We start from the raw sequence: 25,306 nt of genomic DNA on the forward strand, positions 1-25,306 counted from the left end.
AAACATTGGTCTGTACTTTTAAAGTAAGTGCTATCTGTTCCACTTATATTATTAATCGAACACATATTTATTATGATCGGTACATATTTTAGGACACCAGGAGTTCAATAGTGAACTAAAAACATAAAATTCCCTTTCCCTTAGGCTGCTTATGTTTTAGTAGAGGAAATACATTAATCAAATAACTTGATAAGCAAATACAATTTGTAACAGTGATAAATGAGAAACAGAGTATGAATACATGTAACAGGAAATCAGATCTAAATGGGAAGATCGGCAAGCCTTCCTTGATTAATGAAAAGTATAAAGGAAACTGAGATCTGAAGAATAAAACTAGAAGTCAGCTAGAAATAAGAGGGACATCCATGCAGGGAAAAAAGCAGCATGAGAAATGATGTGTAGCAAATGAAAACATGGTGTATATGTAATAAATAAATAGTAGGCCAATATGGTTCGTTTGGAAATGAAGGGTAATGGAACATAAAGCTGGAGAAGCTGATCGGGGTGAACTTGCTGGACTTTGTAGGTTACATTAAGAATGTCTTTATCGGCCGGGAACGGTGGCTCACACCTGTAATCCCAGCACTTTGCGAGGCCAAGGCGGGCGGATCACGAGATCAGGAGATCGAGACCATGCTGGCTAAGACGGTGAAACCCCATCTCTACTAAAAAAGTACAAAAAAATTAGCTGGGCCTAGTGGTGGGCACCCGTAGTCCCAGCTACTAGGGAGGCTGAGGCAGGAGAATGGTGTGAACCCGGGAGGTGGAGCTTGCAGTGAGGCCAGATCGCACCATTGCACTCCAGCCTGGGTGACAGAGCCAGACTCATCACCAAAAAAAAAAAAAAAAAAAAAAAAATTGTCTTTATCTTTTTATTTTATTTTATTAGTGCAGAGCATCTCTCTCAGTCTGCTCTGGATGCTTTAAGAAAATACCATAAACTGGGTGGCTTATAAACAACAAACATTTATTTCTCTCCATTCCGGAGTCTACAAGTTCAAGTCAAGGCAGATTCAGTGTCTGGTTAGGGCCCACTTCCTCATAGACAGTGCCTTCTGCTGGCATCCTCACGTGGTCGCTAACTAGCACTCTGAAACCTCTTTTATAAAGGCACTAATCCCAGTCATGAGGGCTTTACCTTCATCACCTAATCACCAAGTCACCCAAAGGCTCCACTTCCCAATACTATTGCCTTAAGGGTGAGGATTTCAACATATGAATTTTGGGGGGACACATATATTCAGTCCATAGCACAGAATGATTGTGTTTTAAGTCAGGAAGTGGCATGAAGAGATTAGTATTTGGCGATGATTATTCTCAATGAAGTGTGGACAACAGATGGCAAGGAAGTAATTTTGGCAATTACATTACTTTGTATAGTTAATCATCGCATCAGTAAAATTTTGTTAGCGACAAGGACTACATTTCAAGTTAATTATGTGTGAGTTACATATAGGAGGGATTCTGTTGTGACTAAATATTTTACTTATCAGTAAATTTATTTTGCTAAATACTAAAACATATAATTCTAAAACTGGAAATCTGAAAGGGCCTAGCTCATACTGTACCTCCCACCCACTGTCTAAACCCCTTCTCTGACAGTCCGCAACCAAAGGTAACCTACACTCTGTTTGAATTCTTCCACATAACAGGCTGTTCCACTGTTCTATTTTGTTTTCTTACACTAGGATGAAATCTGTGTCTGTGTAACTTCCACCCACAGAGCTACTCTGCATAATAATTTTCCTAAGACAGACATTTGAAAACTGAAGATAAAAGTGGTGTAACTTCCTAACCCAATCTTGCTTTCTCCATGCTAAATACAATTAGTTGCTTCTACAATTCTTGATATAATTTTAAGACTCCATCATCTTTGTGCACCAATATTCAGCACATTCTTGACAAAAGCTCATTGCACAGAGCAGTGCTGAAGACTATTGTCTCTGTTACTATGGATGCTATCTGCTAATTTTAAGATTGTGTTATCTTTTATGGAAATTATGTCACCACATAAAGGCTCATCTTGAGTTTCCAACATACAGGTTTTCTTCACATGAATTTCCTATTAAACAATGATCCCTTTATCCTATACTCAAAAGAAAAAAATGGGAGCGGGTGAGAGAAGGTACATAAATGCAAGAATTAACCTATTCTATTATATTGGTTGTGAATTCTGTATTCTTATATTTTTCCCTCTCATCTTTGCCTCAGCTAGAAATTTTGATTGTCATTTATTTGTTTATTTTTAGAGACAGTCTCATTCTGTCACTCAGGCTGGAGTCTAATGGTGTAATCACAGCTCACTGCAGCCTGGAGCTCCTGGGCTTAGCTGATTCTCCCACCTCAGCCTCTAGAGTAGCTGGGACTACAGATGCATGCTACCACACCTGTCTAATTACTTTTATTTTTGTCTATTTTGCCTAGGCTGATCTTAAACTCCTGGCCTCAAGTGATCCTCCAGCCTCAGCCTCCAAAAGTGCTAGTATTACAGGAGTGAGCCACCACACAAGGCCTGAAAGCTTTACATTTATGTTTTTCACATCTTCATCCAAATTTTTGGCAAAGCTATTAAAATGTACCAAATCCTATGAAATAGCTGACTCTAGAGAGGACTTACAAACTACCTGTTTTGGCAAATTAACTTTCAAATGAACATTTTGTTCTCAACTGGAAATTTTCTCAACAAATTAAGGGAACATAAGATGATATTCTACATGTAAATATGTACACTAAACTATTGTTCAAAGGGAGTTGAAAAAGCCAGAGAGGTTAGTTTGAATAATTGGTCATTTTTCTGGGTGCTTCTTGGTCAGTCAACAATTAGGAAAACAAAATTAAAAATAATGAAACCTTAAAGTGATAAAATATTTTAAAATTCTGATTTGGCATTGGTGTTTGTCTAAAAATATGTAAATTTGTGCTCATTGCTATCAATTTTATTGACTCTTCTATCCCAAGGAAAATTTTAATCAAACCAAATGATGCCCATACAAAGCCTAATTCTTTTGTGCTTTAGAATAAAAAATCTGTAGTTCTTTCATGGCGCCTTACAAACCATCCAGTTCAACCTTCTTTTTGCCTCTGTTTACACTGCTAGTTCATAAAGCTGCAAGAATGGGAACCCAAGTCTCCTCTTCATGATCTGTGTCACTTCCCTTGCAATGCAGCACTCCCCAGAACAGAGTTGCAAATTCGGACACCTTGCCTAGTGCTCTTTCCGTATTTTTACACTTTCTTACTCTTTCAGTTGCTTATACTGTTACCCAATCAACAAATTTTCCTCTCATTTTATGTAAATCTTGACCAAGGCTTCTCATATTGGACTGTACATAGTTATTACCTGATGGGCTATTTTAAAATAAACCACTTTCTACTACTGCACTTCTGAAGTTCTTATTCCTTAGGTCTCAGGTGGAGTTCTAAGCCAGGATCAGCACTCACTGATTTAGAGGACAATTTGAAGTCACATAAACCTGAATATGAAGCCCCTTAACTAGCTGTGTGGTCTTAGGTAACTATGTGACTTTATCTCAGTCTCATTTTCCTCATCTGCAAAATGAAAATAATAATAATAATAATAATAATATACCTACCCCAAAGGGTTATTGTATATATTAAGTGAGCATATATAGTATTTAATGCAGTGCTTGACATATAGTAAGAAGTCAACAGAAGTTATTATCATCATCCTAGTGTCCCTTGTCATCCACACATTTAAACTAGTTTCAGAATTTAAATGAACTTATGGCATGGCTTCCTGCAAATCTCCAGGTTGCCTTTCCAGCCACAGCTTTGGAAAGTGACATTCTCATTGTAGTTATATAAACAGAGCTTTATTTCACTCATCTGATCTAAAGAATTCAAAGAAAGTTCTAGGCAACTATGTGTTCTATAAATATATGGTGGATGAATGAATGAATGAATGAGGCTAAGAGATGATCCTTCAACGCCCTTATTTTAGAAAAAGAGAACACCAAAAGTGATTACCCAGGAAATCCAGTTAAGATCTGGAATCAGAACTCAGGACATACACTTTCCATCCTCTTGCTCAGGCTCAGCAGTTCTGCCTCCACCCTCCACTCTCTATTCCACCACTTCAGAGGCTGGGATTGCCTCTGGAACAGCACCCAATTAAAGAAAAGTTTCAAAGCCACTATAGCTTTTGTATGAGACTGTGTAGATGATCTAGTCCAACCTCCTTTTTTTTGGTCCCAACTTATATTCCAAGTCGGTAAACAGGCCTAACTGATGATACCATTAGGCTACTTGGCTACATATACTTTTATATTATATGCCTCAGTTTAGCTCCCAGATGCATTATGAAGATTAGCTAACCCAAGTTGTTACTACCTATCTCAGTTGACACTACAGATCCACAGCTCAGACTGCTGCTATCCCTTCTATTTGTATTGGCATTGTACCTGTTCCAACCCCCATGATAACTACCAGATGGACTCTTTATTAATCTTTCAGTCACAGAAGAAAGTGAAGAAAGTGCCCCAGTGTCACTTTCTCTGTAAGGGCTTGCTAGGGCCCATATCCCTATCTCTACCCTCATTTATAACTCTCCAAATTTCCCTTTTACATATATTTAGACAAATCTGGAGCATCTTTCTCCGTGTTTCCTTTTTGCCTTTCACCATATCTCTCCTAGAGCACTTAATTCTTTCTATTATAATGGCTTATGTATTTATCTCCTTGTCTCCCACATAAAGCTAGCAAGGGGCTGCACAGGCAAGTGGCAAAGCCCAAACTGCCTCTTACCTTTGAGGACCTCAAAAATGCATGGTTATTAATAAATAAAATTGTTTCTAATAAGCACTCTTTGGGGAAAATATGTTCTGAGCAACGAAAGTCAACAAAAAATAGTCACGAGACAGATACATGAACAAAAAGAGAAACCACATAAAGTAGGCTATACAATTTTTCAAAGCTATGGTAAGCATATTTTTATGGTCTATATAGTAATCAAAAAGGTCTATGGCAGAAAATTGGAAAAAATTTATTTTTCCTATGCCTATAAGTCAAAACTGTAGTCCTAATTAATATCATTAGGTTAATATCATTAATAAATTATAATGGGAATATAAATTTTGAATATAGTAGGCATTCCATGGGAACAAGACTGCACTTAAGAATAAAAAATGACATTTCAGTGAAGGACTGGTTAAAAAGCTGATTACCTAACTTTTTTGATTGTTTTTGTTTGTTTGTTTGTTTTGGTTTTTGAGACAGTCTCTCTCTGTCACCCAGACTGGAGTGCAATGGTGCAATCTCAGCTCACTGCAACCTCCGCCTCCTGGGTTCAAGCTATTCTTCTGCCTCAGCCTACTGAGTAACTTGGATTACAGGTGCATAGCACCACAGCCTGCTAATTTCTTGTGTTTTTAGCAGAAACAGGGTTTCACCAGTTGGTGAGGCTGGTCTTGAACTTCTGGCCTTAAGTGATCTGCCCACCTTGGCCTCCCTAAGTGCTGGGTTTACAGGCATGAGCTACTGCACCTGGCCTTTATTATCTAATTGTTTTGATAAGGTTATTTTGATAAGGTTTCATATGAAAACAATGATGAAGAACATGTCATGAGTAACCAGAAAATGATGAACAATAATTGAAGCAATCATTTCTTTTAAAAAAAAATTCTGAAAATAAACTACCAATTCAGTGCTCTTGGGGTATAACCAAAAGCTCATGTATGTACCTTAATGCCATAATAAACTATAATTCATTCCAAATGATCCCAGTTCATTTCTGTCAACTAGCTTCCCTGGAGACTTTTAACTATGATGTAATTTTTGACTCAAGTTGACCTATCTTCTCATCTATAATCTGCTTTTTTTTCCTTAATACTGTCTCCAAAAGAAGCTATCAATTCTAAAGAAAAAAAGGTGTAATTTTTTTTTCATAAAACTAAAGTGGCTACCAAAAATATACAGTTCATCATGACTTTATATTCAGATTTCCTTATGCTTAACTCAAATCTTTCTATCTGTTTTATGTCATCATTTTTTATCTACGCTTTCTAAAAATGACATTCTTCCATTTTCAGTGGGAATGTGGTTTTTCCTTAGAAAAGCTATTAAAAGTCAGAAGGACACATAGCTATTACAGAGAGAGAAGAAAGCAGTATTATAACATATTTTTGTCCCAATTTTGTCTACCTTGTCTTTCCAGTGCCAAAAGCACAGAGGGCAGAAAACATTCACTTCTAGACTCTGTGTCTGTCTGGCAAAGTTAAACTTCAACATCAATGGCATTCAGAGTTGCATATGAACACAGCCAGGGGTTTCTAAAGACAATATTGTCTAGTGAACAGTTCACCAGGTGTAAATGATTATGAAATTTTAATCACAATTAATACCTGTGACCTCTACCAAGGCCACTTGTCTCCAGAACCTAGAATTGAAGAATTTGAACAATAGTAAACACTGCCTTCACTTTTCCTTATAGAAATGTATCAAGTGAAAAAGGTTTGACCTCTTTGGCTGAAAAACATTATTGAAGTGGAAATATTTTTTGGTTCATCTATTAAATTCCTATCAATATTTATACCCATCCCTTATTCTATACACCTTTCTAAGTCTCAACGAGGTTTCAAAACTTACAGAGCATTTGATTTTATGTCACTCTTACATTTTCCTCACTCTACAGAAATTATCTGTGCACAGGAGAAGGCATGGAGAAGTTGAAAGTGTTTTGCAGAGAGCATGGTTGACTAGATAACTGAAACAGGCCTTGTGTCTCCTATGTCATGGGTTCAGCACATCTGATCACAATTACTGAGTGTTTAGTTACCTCTCATCTACTCCTCATCAAAAACAATCATTCCAAAATGTTGCCTCATTCCTCTTTATCTTTAAACCATTTTTAATTTTTCAACATTCCTCTGAAAATTAGAAGCCAAAACAGATATACTGGTGGCCTGAATAAACAAAAAAAAAAATTGAGAGAAAACGCACATGACAATGATACCTCTTCATTTATTAGAATTTTAATCAGACTATCCATAATGATATATATTAAAACTCATATAGTGAATATAGGATATTCAATATAAAGATTTTTTTCTCATGTCTCCTAAGCATAGCCTACTTAAACACATTGTCTATTTTACTCCTCCTGAACTCAATCCTATTTCTTATTAACTTTTACTAATTGAATCTATAAAATTGTTTTTTAAATTCTATCTCTGTCCTCAAAATACTAGCAACCTTAGCTAACTCGGCATGTCTTTTAACTATGACTTTCAACTTTTGAATGAAGTCGACTCTCTTCCAGTCTTTCCTTGGGGAAAAAAAACAGAACACTGCCTCCAAAATAAGCTATCAATTCAAAGAGAAAGAACTCTGTATGCAAAGAAAGAGCCAAAATGCCTAACACAGTAGGTACTCAGTTAAGATGGACTAAATGAATGGATAATTTGGTACAGACTATTTTCCTAAATTTCCTGATATATACATGTTAAAGCATTAGATTCTTCTGACAAACTCTTCACAGAGTTTAACTGGCCAACATGCAGTGGACCACACTAGTTCAGTTGTTGGGAAAATAACGTTTAGTTTGGTGCAAAATTAATTGCGGTTTTTACTTTCCATGGCAAAAACCACAATTACTTTTGCGCCAACCTATTAAATTAAATCAAACATAAGATGATGTATTTGTAGTCCTCTTTTCTCCAATTGACAATCACTGCATAGTTTCCAAATGTTACAAAAAAAGGTTTACAGCATCAGTGCCACATTTTTACAAAGACAAAGGAAATGCAATTCAAATTTAATCTTTTTTTCTTTAAAAAACTAATATTGAGTAAGACCAATACATCACATCTTGGAATTTATTTAAAAAGTAAAATGACATGCAGAAACGCTTTTCTAATTGTACAAGTAAATTTCTACGAAGATATTCACTGCCGTATGATCTATAATACCAAAAAAAAAAAAAGAAATTAAAGTTGTCCAACAATTGAGAAATGCAAAATAAATTATGGTGTACATTATGGCATTATGGTGCACTATGTAGTCATTAAAGATAAAATTAATTAGCCTCACATAATAGAAATGAAATAGTAATATCCATCCAGATTACTGAATAATATGCACATGTATATATGTGTATCTACATGTACAGTCGTTGATATATAGACATAAACATAAATGAAAGAGATTCAGGTGGTTACTTCTAAGATGTAGAGGGAAGTTTCTATTTTTTTCTATTGTATCATCAGTGTTTAATATACAGAATCAGGTATTTCTTTTGACATTTAATATATTTTAATAATTAAGTACCAAGAATTCAATGGATAAATAAGCAGTACAAAGTCACAATAAAAGAAATTAAATGGGTTAATATACTTTGAAAATCTAATAACATATCCAAAGGACATATGAAAACAGAGGGGGTATTCTGTACAATGATGTTTTTCATTGCAGTTTATAAGTCAGTAAATAACAGAAGTCAATTGCATTTGCAGAAATATGGGAGTGTTTAAGTTTTGTGTTTTATTTATTCAGTGAAATATTAAAAATAAACAACATATGCTTAACAAGTTTGTGATAACGGAGATAAATCTAATGTGATATTTATGCTACATTTTACAGTAGGAAACAAAACTGTTGATTCTGAATGATCACACTGCTACTTAAAAAAATAAAAAACCTGTACTGAGGACATGCACCAAAATGTTAATGGTGGTTATGTGTGAGTATTGATATATATAACATTTTTTAATTTTCCCCTATTTTCTATAATAAATAGGAAAACAATTAGTAAATATAAAACAGTTATAAGAAAAATTATTTTTATTAAGAAAATAAGGTAGGGCAAGTCTTCAAAATACAATTTGAAGAATAATATTGTCTTCAAATATTGATAATATTTAAAAATTTTCCATTTCTACTTTTGTGCATTTTTCATTTTTCCCTAATGGTATGCATTATGTTCATACTGGAAAATGCATGATAAACTTCTAAAAATTACCTTGAAAATATTTAATGGCTTAGGATGGAATCTTTCAGAAGGGTATTAAGCTGCTGATCCCTTGTCTTCTAGACTTTTGATAACTGAGGATATATTAATGTAAAGTGCAGGCTTCAACAGAATAGGTTAGGATGAGATGGAACAGGATAGGACAGGACAGGACAGAATACAATAGAATAGGAACAGGGAAGAGATAAAATTATAATAATTGATATTATGCTATAGCAATCTAAGAAATAAGAGGGGTTCCAAGTAATATAGGGAAGAAATATTGAGGCACTGAGAGGGCATAAGGGACAAAAATTCCTGACCCTTTAACACTACTAACTGGCCCCAAACATTAAGTATTATCCAACCTCTGGTTTGCTGGTGATATCATATTTCCATACTATATTTCTTATGGTTTGCTTTTCTTGTGTGCTGTTAAGACATTTAGCAAACAATTTTGGAAAAAGTATTTTAACACATACTACAATTTTAAGAAAGAAAATCCTAATATCCTGCTATGTACAAAACAAAACATCTCTACTCATATTCCATCTCACAACCTTCCTAACCTACGATTGCTCATTAGGGTTGGTACAAGCTCTGTACTATACTGTACTTTGCAGTTCAGGAAGTTAGGGTGAGTTGTTTTCTACTTTTTTATTTACCTGTCTTTTAAGAAAATCCATTCCACTATTTGCACCTATCCTTTTAATGTTCTCTTTTATATTTTTTATTCCATTGCCTAGTACTCCCAAGCTTGACGTTATATTTGTCAGGTTTGTTGTTTTTACTGTAACTATATATATATAGCATTTTTTGGTTAAATGGTTACTATTATGCGCAGTTCATAAGAAAGATATATAGAAGTTAAATCATACTTAAAATACTCACTACATTCATTCCCTACATCACACAATATACTTTAGTTTTCTTGCTGAAAACTAGTTATTAAAATCAAATATATTAATATTTGTAAACTCATTCCACATGGTGATATTATTTTCATATTTATCCTAATCTGACTAAATCCAACTCCTATAACAAGTAACTAAAAAATGCTATTTTTTTAAACAAAATGAACAACTTATTTGTGCTCCTTTTTAAAAGAAAACCTAGTAGGCAGATCCAACAAAATACCATATAATAATTATATTACAACAGTATCCTTTATATTCATGATGATGCTATTTGAAGCAGCAGGATATTAGAGGTAATCTGAGTTTACATGCCTGGAATAATGGATATATAAAAAGTGGTAGATGCAAACAATGGAATACCATGTAGCAGTTGGTAGCAAGAAACAAAAGAAGCACACAGCCACATAAATAGACTTCAAAAATATAATAACGGATGAGAAAAATTAGGAAACTAAATAAGTCCTATGATCCAATGCCATTTTTGTGAATTAGAAGATACATATACATAAAACACCGAAAAAAGGATAAACATCAAGCACATTAGAAAGACTGCTATTGTAAGGGGGAGAATGCAGTGGTCCTCAACCTTTTTGGCACCAGGGACTGGTTTTGGGGAAGACAATTTTTCCAGATTGGTGGAGGGGGCAGTGGTGGTTTTGGGATGATTCAACTGCATTACATTTATTGTGCACTTCATTTCTAGTATTATTACATTGTAATATATAATGAAATAATTATACAACTCACCACAATGTAGAATCAGTGATTGCCCTGAGCCTGTTTGCCTGAAACTAAATGGTCCTATCTTGGGGGTGACAGGAGACAGTGACAGATCATCAGGCATTAGATGTTCATAAGGAGCTTGCAACCTAGATCCCTCCTGCGCAGTTCACAATAAGGTTCACGCTCCTAAGAGAATCTAATGCTGCAGCTGATCTGACAGCAGGTGGAGCTCAGGTGGTAATACAAGCAATGGGGAGCCGCTGTAAATACAGATGAAGCTTTGCTTGCCTGCCAGCTGCTCACCTCCTGCAGTGTGGCCCGGTTCCTAATAGGCCACGAACTGGTCCCTGCCTGTGGCTTGGGGACTGGGGACCGCTGAAAGAGTGGGATTGGATAATGGAGAATGATTAAATTGATAAATTAATAAATGAATGAATGAAGAAGAAAGTAAAAGGAAGTCTGGCACAGACCCATGAGGATAGTGTGTTATGAACTGAGGTATATGTTTAATTAAATATCCTGTACTTGATATCAAAAAAGTTTTTAAAACTTTTTTGTTTTTATGGAAATAATTCACTGTTACTCTCCTATAAAATGGGTCCTTTTCATGTGTATATCAATTTATGAGCTGCTTGACAGAAGGTTTTATAAAGGCCAAGAATTTGGGAGCTAAAATGTGGAAACCACAGCCAACTGGAAAACAATTAACTGTGAGCTTAAATATTTTTGAAATTCTAACTAAGAAAATAATATATACTGTCATTGGCAAAATATTTTTTCATATCACTTCAAAATGCATGCTTTGCTCTAAACTAGAAGGTATTTTCTCTTAACTGTTGGAAATTTTTATAATCATTAACAAATGTTTATAAATAAATTTCAACTTCAAAACATTCTTAATTCCAAAGATGTTTTCTGAAATAGATAAGTCTTAGCATTGTCATAAATTTGTCTACTATGACTTGCTGTTAGGATGAAGGGAATTAACACTTTTTGAGAGTCTTACACTCATTTCTTCCTCACCTTGGTTAATCTTTTCCTCTCTTTCCCTGCCTCTCTCCCCTGCCAAAAAAAATCTTATAAGTGATATATTAGGTTAAACTAAACACAGGTTAACCTAAATTGTCATTTTTGTAAGTCAAAATGTTTCTATATTGAAATTTTCATGTAGCTCAATTAATAATATAAATCTCAACTGAAAACTGAGAAAACTGAGGCTTTCAAAATTTTAATAAATCATTTACAGGTATATTTGTTAAGAGGTGAAGTTGAGATTTCAACTTAAATCAGTTTTCCACAAAATCCATGTTCTTTTCATGACATCATGCCACTTTCACTGATATTGTCGACTTTTCACAAATATTACCATAGTTGATATTTGAGCTGATAGACACTATGTGCTCAGGAAAAGGTGATAGCAGACACTTGATTTTATCAAGAATCAGAATGACGGTCATAAAGGACTTTAACGAATTAACTTTCATATACCTAAAATTTGTGCACTGAACAAAATGTATTTTCTTCAAGCATGACACACTCATTTAAGCCCAGTACAAGTCTAAGACCAATTTTCTTCAAGTAGATCAAAGTTAAAGAAACCTTGTAGATCCATTCTCAGCCCATAAACTAAACTCTTCCAAGATTTACATTTGACTCATTCTTTCACTCTTATGTTTTTTAAAAATGTACAAAATCAAAATAGTAAAAGTTAGTTTAGTGATGGGTTCTACACAGTCCAAGCCCATCTGCAACCCCAGAGAATAATCACTTGAGCCAAGGAGTTTAAGGCTGTAGTGCACTATGATCATGCCTGTGAATAGCCACTGCACTCCAGCCTGGGCAACATAATGAGATCCTGTTTTGTTTCATCTTAAAAAAAAAAAAATGAAATGTGGCCGAGGAAGATCAGTGAGAAATAAAAGTAATCTCATCATCTTATCTCTTAAGTATTCTCAATAGGTGGTTATTTTCTTGTTCTACAACTTTCTCATTTTATGAGATCTTCACCCTCCTTGAAGTCTATGCTTCCATATAAGGTGGAGTAGCAGGGATTTTATTCAGTATAAGATGCTAAAGGAAAAGCACATAAAGGAAGACATATTGGAAGAAAAGGAAGCTTACAAAGAGAATCAAAAGTATAGCATGGGGATACAAGAAACTTGTTTGGATCACTGCCACTCCAGATCTTCCCACCAGACCTTAGCTTTCTATGATCACATTAATGAGATTATTTGCAATTTGAAATCAGGTATTTGAAAATTTGATCATAAAGAAAAGAGATATAGTCAGAAAGGCATTCCATATAATCTTTTCTTTATTATACCCTATTGTTAAAATGCCTCCATTAGAAAAAAAAAAACACTCAGCTATATAAAATTATTATACTTTGGTTATATCACTGATCTCTTCTTCCCTTAAAATATATCAGACCTCTGAAAGTCCTGATATGTGTCTGGAGACATTGAACAATCCATTTATGGGTTCCCATATCCATGAAAACCTTTGATAGTTTCCATTTAGAGATGAGAGCCATTGTCAAATTCAACTTTCTAATTTCTAAAGATGAACACAATTTCTACTGATTGAACAAAGTCCTTCTTTTCCTTTATTTACTTTTCCTTTAGTCTCATTGTCAGAACTGAAAGTAAACTACTTTTCACTAGACACTAACTTTTTATCACATTGCTCGGGTTTTATTATATCACAAAGTTGCTTTAGGATGTAATTCTAGGAATCACATAGACTCACTCACTACCTGTGTAATTTGCTCTTTCAGTCATCCCTTGGCATATGTGGGGGATTGGTTCCAGGATCCCCACATATACCAAAATCTGTGAATATTCAAGTGCCCCAGTGGGCCCCATGGAATTGGCCTCCAGGAAAAGTCGGTCCTTAGTATATGCGGGTTTCATATCCTGCAAATCCACGTTTGGTTGAAAACAATCTGCATGTAACTGGACCTGCACAGTTCAAATCTTTGCTGTTAAAGAGTCAACTGTATATACTTGTTTTGCTATTAAGTACCACATGTCACAGACTTTCACGATCCCACTTCAACAGTCACACTGCAAAGGTAAAGCATATTGCATGCTAAGGGTTGACTGCAATTTTTTTTGGCATGAAGACAAACGTCTCATTCCTTTCTTCAAACTTTCCTTAATGATGTCCAGGGGAACAATGTCATGGCACCATGACTGGAGACTTAAAAGCTTTGTGAAATGATAGGAGACAAAAACCCTACATAACAACAGTCTTCCACATCTGTGAAACTTAATTCTTCAAACTACTTTCTTATGTATTAAGTCATAATGCTCAGCACAATATTCTGAGATAAGTACAATATTTCCATCATGTTTTCCTGGGGTATAAAACAGTAAGGTGAATTATTTTATGAGTCTGTGAAGGATAAGAGCAGAGGGAGGAAAGAAGATGACTGACATTTTTACAGCTCCTATTATGGAATAGACTTCATGTTAGGTGCTTATAATCAATGAGCAAATTGCTTACAAATTCTGTTCTTTAGCTTCCTCTCATGAATAGAACCTACCTTGTAGAATAGTGGAGACTGCAGCAAAGAACATAACAGGAACTTGGCACAATGTCAGGCCCATGAAAAGACTGCAATGAAAGCTAGCTCTAGCTATTATTATTATTTATTTTAATTTTCTTTAAAATTTACAGTAATCTGAGATAGGTAATTTATCTTATTTATCTGTTGAAATTCCAAGATTCAGTGAAGATTAATAAAAAGTATTAAGTAATGTTTTGTTGAATGAAATATGCTCCGCCTCAAACTAAAATTCCACCCAACAATCATAGCCAAATTGCCACAAACTTTTTGCCAATAGCAAATAGCAGTAAATAGCCTTCCTCTCTCCAGAGGATCAGGGAGGCAGCCAAAGGTCAACCAAAGGACTGAAGGTAACATGTTCCTACTGACGAGCAAACATACAACCTCATCATCAAACAGCCATTTATTAAGCACCCTTGTGAGCACTGAAATAATAGATCAAAGGGTAAATCTCTGTCCTAGGTGTCATCTCATATGCTCAGCATCTGTATGCTCAGCAAATCCCTTCCATCTTTATGTCTCTGAATTCTTTTTAACATATATATATGTTATATATATATATATGTGTGTGTGTGTGTGTGTGTGTGTGTATATATATACACACAATACAATATTATCATTTGGTTCTATTCATAATATTGATGCCATTAATACTAATTACCATTATTTAATATTTATAGTAATAGTTATCAATTTGCTGAATGCCTATGTACCAAGTGCTAAGCACTTCACCTGCATTTTCTCATGCTGTCCTTCCATCTAAACTAAGAGTAGGGCTTAAGCCCTATTTTATGAGTAGGGTTTACACCTAGGCTGAGAGAATAGTATGTCAAAATCACAAAGGGAGAGAAATGCTTAACCAAAATTGAAATTCATATCCATATGGCTCCAAAGCCCATGACCTTTTCAGTAAGAAATTATAATTATTTTTCTCTCCAGAATTACTTAGGCAATTTTAAAATTAGTTTTATGATAAACACAATGCTTAGCATGATAGACATGAAGAAACACTGACCAGGAGTTAGAGAACCTACAGTCCACATTCAGCTTTGCACTAAGTCCATAAAGAAAGCATTTAACTATATGAAATTCATCCATCAAACAGGGTAAATGGACTAGAACAGTCCACAGTTCTACAGACTCCTCTTCCTCCAGGCTGAGCACTGCCCAGAAGAAAGTGTACACAACTATGACTAGGACTAGGGCTACGATGACTGCTACTATTATTGGCCTCAGTGGTGTGCAAGGTAAAGTAGTTCCTCAATATTCACTACTTCCTTTTCTGGGAGTCAGTTCCCTGAATTCATACTCTTGATGCCAAGATCTAAAAAATCAAAATAAAATATTGATGCTACTCCTCAGAGATGCTAATTTATCTGATTTTCTTCTTTGAGGTAATGGAGGGAATAAAGGGTTGTGTAAGAGCATGTTTAAAATAGTTGTAGGGTAGGGCTAAGAATAAAGCTTGACAAACCTCTAAGGAGGAACATTACAACACCTTCCTAAAAAGGCCTGGGAAGGACCCTTTTGCTATGTCATTCTGGAATGCTAGTGCTCGGCTGGGCTTCTACAATTAAGGAGAAAAAAAAAAACTACATTAACTTCAAATTAATTTCTCAAAATGCATGCTTAGCTTCCAGAGGAAGACTGACAAAGTTGGTATTTGTACCAAGTTGAATTTAACTCACAATGTAACTATATTTGGACACAATCTTACAAGGGGTAATTAAGGTTAAATGAGGTCATTGGGATGGGCCCTAATCCAATATGACTGGTGCCCTTATAAGAAGAAATTAAGACATACACACAGAAGGAAGGCCATGCAAAGACATTGGAAGAAGAGAGGCCCTCAGAAGAAACCAACCCTGCTGACACCTTCATCTTGGACTTCTAGTTTCTAGAACTATGAAGAAATTTCTTTCCTTTAAACCACCCAGTCTGTGGTACTTTGTTATGGCAGCCCTAGCAAACTAACAGAGTAGGTATTAGTTATACAAGTCCACCTCATATATAAGAATAATGCATATATGCTTGCATTTACTTCTGATCAAATACTTCTTAACAGATACAAAAAACACACTAACATGCAAACAGCAAACAGAGGGAAACACAAACAGTATATCAGCATCACCATGGCAAAATGTATAAGGACCTTAGACAAGAGTAGAGAATTGCGGGTTCTAACACTACCTGTTTCAGAACCTCACCTGGAAAGCAGAGTGATTGAGAGCATGGTGTTCAGTTTCAGACAGGTGTGGGCTCAACCTGGGCTTCTCTACTAGTCAGCTATGTAACCTAACTACTCAGAAAGTTACCGAACCACTCAGAATCTCAGCTTCTTAATTCTGTAAAAAGCAAATAGTTCCTAATCTAAGCTTCTCAATTCTGTAAAAATCAATAATTCCTATATTCTACAGTTGTTACAAGGATTCAATTAAATATAAGGATTAAATGAGATTATAAAAGTAAGGGGCCAAGAACTGTGTCTGACACATCATATATAATCAATAAATGGTAACAGTTATTAGGTTGAGGCATATAAAATGGCTGATATTTGACTGTTTCTGATCTACCAATCTATATGATTCAACCTAATATTAATGTTGCAAAGAGACAACAGAGCACAATGGCTCAGAATACAAATTTGGTCAACAGATAAATGCATAAAGAAAACATGGTATATATACATAATAGGATACTACTCAGCTTTACAAAAAAGAAGGAAATCCTGCCATTTGTGACAACATGAAAGGAGACCTGAAGGACATCAAGTTAAGTAAAATAAGCCAGGCACAGAAAGACAAATACCACATAATGTTACTTATATGTGTAATCTAAGAAAGAATGTAACTGAATTTACAGAAGTAGAGAGTAGAATGGTAGTTACCAGGTGCTGGTGGGGGTGGGAGGGGGTTGGGTAGCTGTTATTCAAAGGATACAAAATTTCAGATAGACAGGAAGAATAAGTTCAAGAGATCTATTGTACAACATGGTGACTATAGTTTATAACAATATATTCTTGAAAATTGCTAAGACAGTAGATTTTCTGCTTTTACCGCAAAAAAAGATAAGCATGTAAGGTAATATACATGGTAATTATCTTGACTTAGCCATTTCACAATATACACATATTTCAAAATATAATGTGGTACATGATAAATACAATTGGCATTTGTCAATTAAAATTTTATAAAACAAGAATACAAGTTCTGGAACCAGGATCTTTGGGCTTGAGTCCAGCTTCTGTCCCTCACTAGCAAATTATAGAACCCCTCTAACTCAGTTTCTCAGCTACACAACAAAAACTTGAAAACATGCCTTCCATACTATGGATGAGAGAATTAAATAAATTAATCAGTGCAAAGCTCTTAGACTAATGTCTAGTATTAGCCAGTTATCACTGAGCACAATCTGTTATTGATATTATTCATATCATTTATTAAAAAATAAAGATTTGACTATCTTTGAGATTCATTCTAACTTACAATTCTATGCTGTTTGGGATGATATTGATAAAGGAGAATTATGCAGTTAGCATTTAGCTATATATCACAACGAGGTAAAATATTGAGCCTTAGAATTCTGAAAAGTATTGTGAAATCAGAAAAAATTTAAATAAAAATTCTCATAATTCCTTCACAATTTATTGGCAAGTCTCAAACAACTATAATACTAAAAATATATTTTATTTTGAGAGTAAATCAATCATTTTCGCTAGCTTCTTAAATTGCTAGACATTTTAAAGTATCATTTCACCTAAAATGTAAACCTAGTAGTCCATACAGTGTGGGGTTTAAAATGTTCTTGCGTGTGTTCATACAGCTGTTCATTATAGCGGCTAATATTGGACTAAGGAGAACAATAAATAGTGACCAAGTCACTAATTCAGTAGGTGATAGTGAACAAATCACCACAATCTCATTTTTCCATTTTGGAAAATGAAAAGTTAAGTAAAGATATCAAAGTTTCCTTCCAAGTCTAAAACTCTATGAATCAGTGTCTATTGTAAATAGATAAAGAATATAATTTCATCAAAGAAATATAACCCATTTCACCTGTCAATAAACAAGAAGAAAATTGTGTCTAAATAGCAGAATGTTAAGAATAAAAACAAATAAGCAAAATAACACTCATCTAAAAATGTCCCCTGAATTGTTATCATAACCTGTGCCTGAGCAACTCTAGCTAGTGATTTTACAGTCTATATAATTAGGATTTAATGACCAGATCTCTTCTGAAAGTAACAGGGATCATATATTCATTCTCAGCAGAATTAAAGCTGCCCAGGCCAGCTGTGAAACTAACATTGACTTAAAATCCTAGATCGATTTGTCCAGAGACTGCAGTCTCTGACCTTAAGAAATTCACATGACATCAGATTTCTGTCTCTGTAAAATGTTATGATATAACTTCTAGGACTCTTGAGAGGGTAAATTAGTTAATGTTTCTAATGGATAATGATTGACTAAAGAAAGATAATCCCAGTGTTTCACTAGAAAGAATCTGAATGCTCAAAAGCATAGATATTTCAATAAAAGTTAAAAAAAAGCTTCAAGATCATGCAGCAGATCTAAAACAATATTTGTGAATAAAAGCAAAATAAAAATTAAAATCTCATCCTGACACCATGTGAATAACTAGTTTGAAATTGAATAGTTTGGAGGGAAAAATATAATATATATAACTAAGACACATTGAATATATATATATAACTAAGTCACATTGATTATATATATATAACTAAGACACATTGAATCTGATATCATAAAATCATTCTCTTTTCAAGTTAAAATGTTTATGGGAATTACTTGATATTCTTTAATTATTAAAATGTAAAAAACGCAACTCAAAACAGGTAAACATGAATTCAAGAGCTCCTATAAATGGTGTTTTGAGTTAAACTGCTCCAATATTTCCAAAAAAAAAAAAAAAAAGAAAACTACATTTCTGAGAGTTGAACACAACCTGTTACTAATTTCTATAAAGTTCAAGCAACTACATTTTCCATTCTTGAAAATAAATAAATGAAAATGGATTTAATCTTAAGCAATCAATGAAGTGCCTTATTTAAAAGGTTGCCATGGGGGAGTGGAGCAGGCTATTGTTTGGTTTGTTGGTTTGCTTGTTTCGGTGTTCATTTTGGCTTCTCTCAATCAATTTTTTTTCCTCTTAGCTAATTTTAAGATTCCAAAACTCATGACATGTCACAATTATACATCTCCTAGGAAGTGCACAGTCTGATTAGCACATTAACTCAGGCAAAAACCAGCCATGACCACGTTGCCTCCACTCTGGATCAGACCAGTCTGGGGAAGGATAATCATGATGAGAACCCCCAATAAAATATATTAATCCCAATGTTATTTTATCTTCTAGCAATTAAGATCTTATTTTTTCTATCAATTCGTATGTATTTTTTTACCTTTAATTTTATTTCGAGAATAGTAACCCAGAAATAAAAGTGGATACTCTAGTTCTGAGAAGTAAATACTTTCACCTTCATTCTCAAAGATTCCCACCTTCAGAAAACTCAGAAGATGAGATAGAAGTCAGGGAGACTTTTATAGTTCTATACCCATTTTATTTATGTATTTATTTATTTTAGAGGGAGGGTCTAGCTGTGTCACCCAGGCTGGAATGCAGTGGCCCAATCATAGTTCACTGCTGCCTCCAAACTCCTGGGCTCAAGCAATCCTCCTGCCTCAGCCTTCCAAGTAGCTGCAATTACATGCATGTGCCACCACACCCAGCTAATATATGTGTGTGTGTGTGTGTTTGTGTGCATATATACATATATACACACACATATATGTGCATATATACATATATACACATACATATATGTGCATATATACATATATACACATACATATATGTGCATATATACATATATACACATACATATATGTGCATATATACATATATACACATACATATATGTGCATATATACATATATACACATACATATATGTGCATATATACATATATACACATACATATATGTGCATATATACATATATACACATACATATATGTGCATATATACGTGTGTGTGTGTGTGTGTATATATATATATAGTTTTTTTTATTTTTGTAAAGATGGGGTCTCACTTTGTTGCTCTGGCTAGTCTCAAACTCCTGGCTTCAAGCAATGCTCCCACCTTGGCCTCCCAAACCAATAATTTTTGTAGTTCCACAACTTCCCATCCTTTGACAATTCCTGCTTAGTAGAGGAGGAGCAAGAGGACTACCCATGTCCTGATGTCTCTTTTACAGCCTGGTTAGTTGGCTACATATTATTAAATAAATGTCACCGGTTTCTTTTTCCTTTTTTTAATGTGCTACTAGAAAACTTTAAATTATATATATGACTTCGTTTATGTTTCTGTTGGGCAGCACTGGTAAAAATTAATACTAACCAGTGGTATAAGTATCTGACATGGACCAGTGAAGTCGTTTAGAAAAGCTACGTAGTATGACGAAAAAGCAGAGGTCAGACAGGGCTGTATTCAAATCCTAGCTCTGACACTGACCATTAAAAGGTATTTGAGCGAGTCATACAGCTTCCTCAGCCCATATTTCCTTGTATGTAAAACAGAGAGAACAGTTTCCTAGCTTAAACAAAACGTTTGTAAAATTCCTGGCATATCACAGGTATAAGTAAACATTTGAATAAAAAGTCATTCTTCAATAGAAAATGGAGATTTTCAAGCAATTACTAAGAATTAACTGTTTCTCACTGTCTGTGTTTTCCAATAAATGGACCATATTCTGTGGGTCCTTCCTGCCTATAATACTAGTACAACTTTGTTATTACCTTACATTTCACAGACGAATGACAGCAACTTTATACTCAGTGCTATTATCAAAATGTTCAGCCATGAAAGTATTGTTTCTATTTGCGTTTTAAATGGTACAATGAAATACATTTCCAGAAATAACATCATGATTTTTACAAACCTAAAATCCACCTAAAAGAGACTTATAATATACCTTGACTCTCTTCAGGAATCCCACATGCGTATACCAGTGGGACCAAGTGTTTGCTAAGTTCTAAGATGCATCACTCTAAGATGCTAAGTTAATAACATACAGTTCTTAAAAATGTAAAACATCAGAACCAGCAATATTTATTTAAAAATTAATTCTATCTCTTTGTTATACTGCATTTCTTTGCAAATTGAAAAGTGCCTGCAAATTGTTACTCTATGAAATAATGCAACACTCATTATAAGATTAGAAAAGATAAGCCTAGGACATAAAATTAAACACTACTTCATAAATAGTAAAACTGTAGAAGGAGTTTCTTTTCCAATAAAAGGTAATATACAGACTGAAAATACCTATTCCAAAATAGCTTAGATAAATTAATGACTGGAAAATTCATAACAGGTAATTACTGAGAAGTTTATAAGTCATATTTTATCTCTCAGCATGTAGAAAGAACATTCCTGTCCACAATGACTCTTGGTAAAATGGAGAATACTTACCAGATAGCTCAAATATCAACTCACTATAATTATACTTGTGTGTTCTTGAAAACTAATTTATAACAACCTCTCCTTTCTTGAATCTGTTTCTTATCCTTTTTGCTCCTAGTCTTCCATTTGGTCCTTTTATCATTTTTTTCTTCATTCCCTTGATCAACATTTATTGAGCCCTATGTGTCAGCAGTCCTTGAAGCTCATTAGCCTGTCTGTTATTCAAGCAGAAGCAGTGAAGTGGGATGGAAGTAGAGAGGTGAAACATAGTTTAAATGTTTTCCAAATTTGGTGGTTTATGTTTCTGTGCATATGTGATCTTAATCATATCTGACTTACCACCAAATTAAATTTGAAATTCAGTTATACAGTATCCAAGTTCATGAAAATTAATGAGTTGGTTTCCAAATAATTATTTTTTTAAGAAATAAGATGTTATTTTAGCTTCTACTATGTCACAAAGCTAAAATCCAAAGTTCAGTTATGGCTTTCTAGGTTATTGCAATAAATTTCCAATTCTTAGATTTTTATATTAATACAAATACCTCGTGATTCAGAGCAAATTTTACCATTCTATATCTAAAGAGTTTTCTCCAAGTTGTTCATCAAGTTATGTAATAGATGAGATAAATCTTCCACTGAAAAACGTCCTATTCATTAACTTACACCTAATGGGGAAATACTAGAAAACAAAACCAAAAAGTTATCAGACCTCATGTGTTTATTAGAAGAAACCTTTTCTTGTTTATTGAATTATAAATATTTATTTGTTGGTTTTTCCATTATATTGTAAGCAACTTGAGGGGCAAGGTGAGGTCTTACTCTCTGGGTGCCCATCTGAAATGTATAGGTTTCAAGACAGTTCCTGGATTGGATGGATGAAAGAAATAAATGAAATGGGTTTAGCTTTACAGACTATTTTTTTCAACCCATTGGCTTAAAACCTAGAAGTTAAACTTTATAAAGTGTGTGATCAACAGATTATGATATTACTTTGTTGTATAAAAAATTATTTAATTAATTCAACTGCAACTTGTTGCAGGCTTAATACGTGCCAATCACTAGTCTGCGTACTGAGAATTACAGATAAATAAGATCTGTCCATGTAAAACATAGAAGGGAGAGCTGGTTCCACTGAATTTGTCTGAGCTCGTCTTAATTTTAAGTAGTCATTAAACCATGAAAAAAAAAAAAAGCAAAATGTGTTTTTTTCTGCAGCCCCCACCCACCAAAATGCAAAATCTATTTTTTCAGGTTCCCTAAGTTTTTGCAGGGTTTTACACTTTTTGCTTGTTGCTTAGAAAATGCAATCTCAGCCGAGCATGGTGGCTCATGCCTGTAATCTCAGCACTGTGGGAGGCTGAGGCAGGCGGATCACTTGAGGTCAGGAGTTCTAGACCAGCTTGACCAACATGGTGAAACCTTGTGTCTACTAAAAATACAAAAATTAGCCAGGTGTGCTGGTGCATGCCTGTAAGTCCCAGCTACTCAGAAGGCTGAGGCAGGAGAATTGCTTGAACCAGGCAATCAGAGGTTGCAGTGAGCTGAGATCACTCCACTGCACTCCAGCCTGGGCATCGCAGCAAGACTCTGTCTCAAAAAAAAAAAAAAAAAAAAAAAGAAAGAAAGAAAGAAAAAGAAAACGCAATCTCCTTGTGCAAAGTAATATGCCTTCAGTGACACTATCTTCTGTTAAGCAGTCAAATAAGAAGGAGATGGAACAGAAGAATGAAATCAGAAACATCATAGAAAAGAGAGAAAAATATTAACATAAAATAAATCAGAAAAAAGTTTTGCCCAGTATCTTTCTCATATTATAGTAGAACACTGGAATATCATCAGCCACTAACCCAAAGCAAGCACTGAGAACTGCCCAGAAATGAATAACCCCATTAGACCCATATTTTCTGAGAGTTGTCAGTAAAAACAAACAGGGCAGAAATCCTCTGGATAAGCTCATGAGCAGGCTAAAAGCACTGATAAGTATAAACTAAAAGCTTGTTATTGGTTGATCCTCCTAGTGGATCAGATCCTTCAGGGTACTTAGCAGCTGGCAATAAGTAGCAATTTTTTTAAGGCACCAATAACCTGGTCTGGCAGGTTCATTCGTTTCACTTCAGCAGATATTACCTTTGGTTCTTGAGAGAGTCAATCTTTTTAACTTGTACAAGTGTAAATGATAAATCAGGAAAATGTGACCACTTTAGAGAACAATAAAGGTTTTCAAAGTGAAGAGTGCACATTTCTTTAATGAATGGAACTGACCAAACCTGTAGCAATGTCTGCCAGTGTTAAACCCATTCCACCAGATTATCCAAGTTCAGCTTACTTACCCCCAACATCTGGTGGAGGTAGTGATACTCTGGCCCTTGGTTATACAGCAAGAAGGTTTTCCAGAAAAGCAGGACATTCATGGAGAGCCAGATGAACTAAACCAATCAGACATGAGAGACAGAAAACAAAAATTGAAAATAATTATTACCTGATGAATAGAAACCACAGGTAAATTCTTGGACACAGTGCTTTCAACGGAACCTAAATTAGTAACTGCAGAAAGCATTTTCAATTAACCAGCAAGCTGAAAACCACTCAGAGGAAAACAAATCCGACTTTACCCAGCCCTTTCACCTGAGACTAAGCATTTGGGTTCCAAATAGGTTTCCTAAATGATTTACAGCTATCCCCTGCCGTACAAAATGAGATCAAGAAATTAATGACATCACCATACCCCAAGCAAACAGAAGTAATCTGGGAAAAGAACAAAGGGAGCAAAAATGTTTAAAGGGTAAAAAGAAAAGCTGTATTCACTGAAAATGACCTCTTCCCTCTTCCTCCACATCTCCTCTCCCATCAATGTGCAGAAAAATTCTCATGCATTTGGGGGACATGCGAGGGGGTGGGAGGGGGAGTGTTCATTGTTATCTCCAGCATAAAGTTTTGTAAGTTGAGAATGTTCGAATTAAGACAAAACTTCCACTTCCAGCTTCCCACCCATGCACGCTCAGAGAATGAATCAAAATCACTGCAGGACAGAGAAAACGCAAGGAGAGCCTAGCCCGCCATCCTACCAGGCAGAGGTGTTTAACCCCTTCGTTGGCGAGCCAGCTCCTCCAGGACACAGCCATGCCGCCGGCCCCGCCGCGCTGCGCTCTGTGCCCGCCGGCCCGAGAAGGAGCGGGCGGCGGCCGGGGCAGCGGTTACAGTTGTGCGGCCTGCCGGGCCGCTGAGCGAGGACCGAGGGTCAAAGACTGAGTGGAAGCCCGAAGGCCCGGCGCCGAGCCAGCCCGGGCGGGGTCTGCTACCCAGAGCTGGGTTTTCCGGGCGCCCTGACTCCCACCCGCACCGGGTCAGCTCTGCCCACTCAGCTGCCCAGACGCCCAGCGCTCCGAGCGCGCGGCCCAGGCTGCACCAGTCTGCTCCGCCGCGCCGGCCCCTTTGTCTAGGGGCGAGCCTGTTGTGGCTGCTGCTGTTCAGGATGTCCCGGGTGGGAACTTGGAGGCGTCCCCTGCAGCCTCTAGCCAGGCCTGCCAGGCTCCAAAATACTGGCAAACATGTGAACAATGCTACTCATACTAAAAGTGGGGACCCTCGCCGTCCCCTCGTACACACACACACACACACACACACACACACACACACACACAAACACACA

General features: G+C 35.5%; 1 protein-coding gene across 17 annotated transcripts in view; it reads right to left on the reverse strand.

Annotated features, from left to right (window-relative positions):
* Positions 1 to 25,100, reverse strand: part of NOX4 (NADPH oxidase 4) — a 174,149-nt gene extending 149,049 nt beyond the window's left edge. For 2 of the 17 annotated variants that reach the window (XR_010147622.1, XM_024347380.3), the window contains exons 1-2: positions 24,383 to 24,661; positions 23,988 to 24,083 (exon numbers count right to left, since the gene is read on the reverse strand). Coding sequence is in view for 13 of the 17 variants with exons in the window: in XM_024347380.3 (XP_024203148.1) it covers positions 23,988 to 24,083; positions 24,383 to 24,505 (219 nt within the window). In the remaining 4 variants the exon portion in view is untranslated. Of the gene's footprint in view, positions 1 to 21,663; positions 23,205 to 23,987; positions 24,084 to 24,136; positions 24,318 to 24,382; positions 24,668 to 24,722 lie in introns of those variants that run through there. The other 15 variants (XM_009423943.4, XM_001136458.7, XM_001136540.6 and 12 more) reach the window with 15 other exon arrangements.
* Between the last annotated feature and the right edge of the window lie 206 nt (positions 25,101 to 25,306).

The sequence above is a fragment of the Pan troglodytes genome, chromosome 9, assembly GCF_028858775.2.
Source record: "Pan troglodytes isolate AG18354 chromosome 9, NHGRI_mPanTro3-v2.0_pri, whole genome shotgun sequence".
Taxonomy (NCBI): domain Eukaryota; kingdom Metazoa; phylum Chordata; class Mammalia; order Primates; family Hominidae; genus Pan; species Pan troglodytes.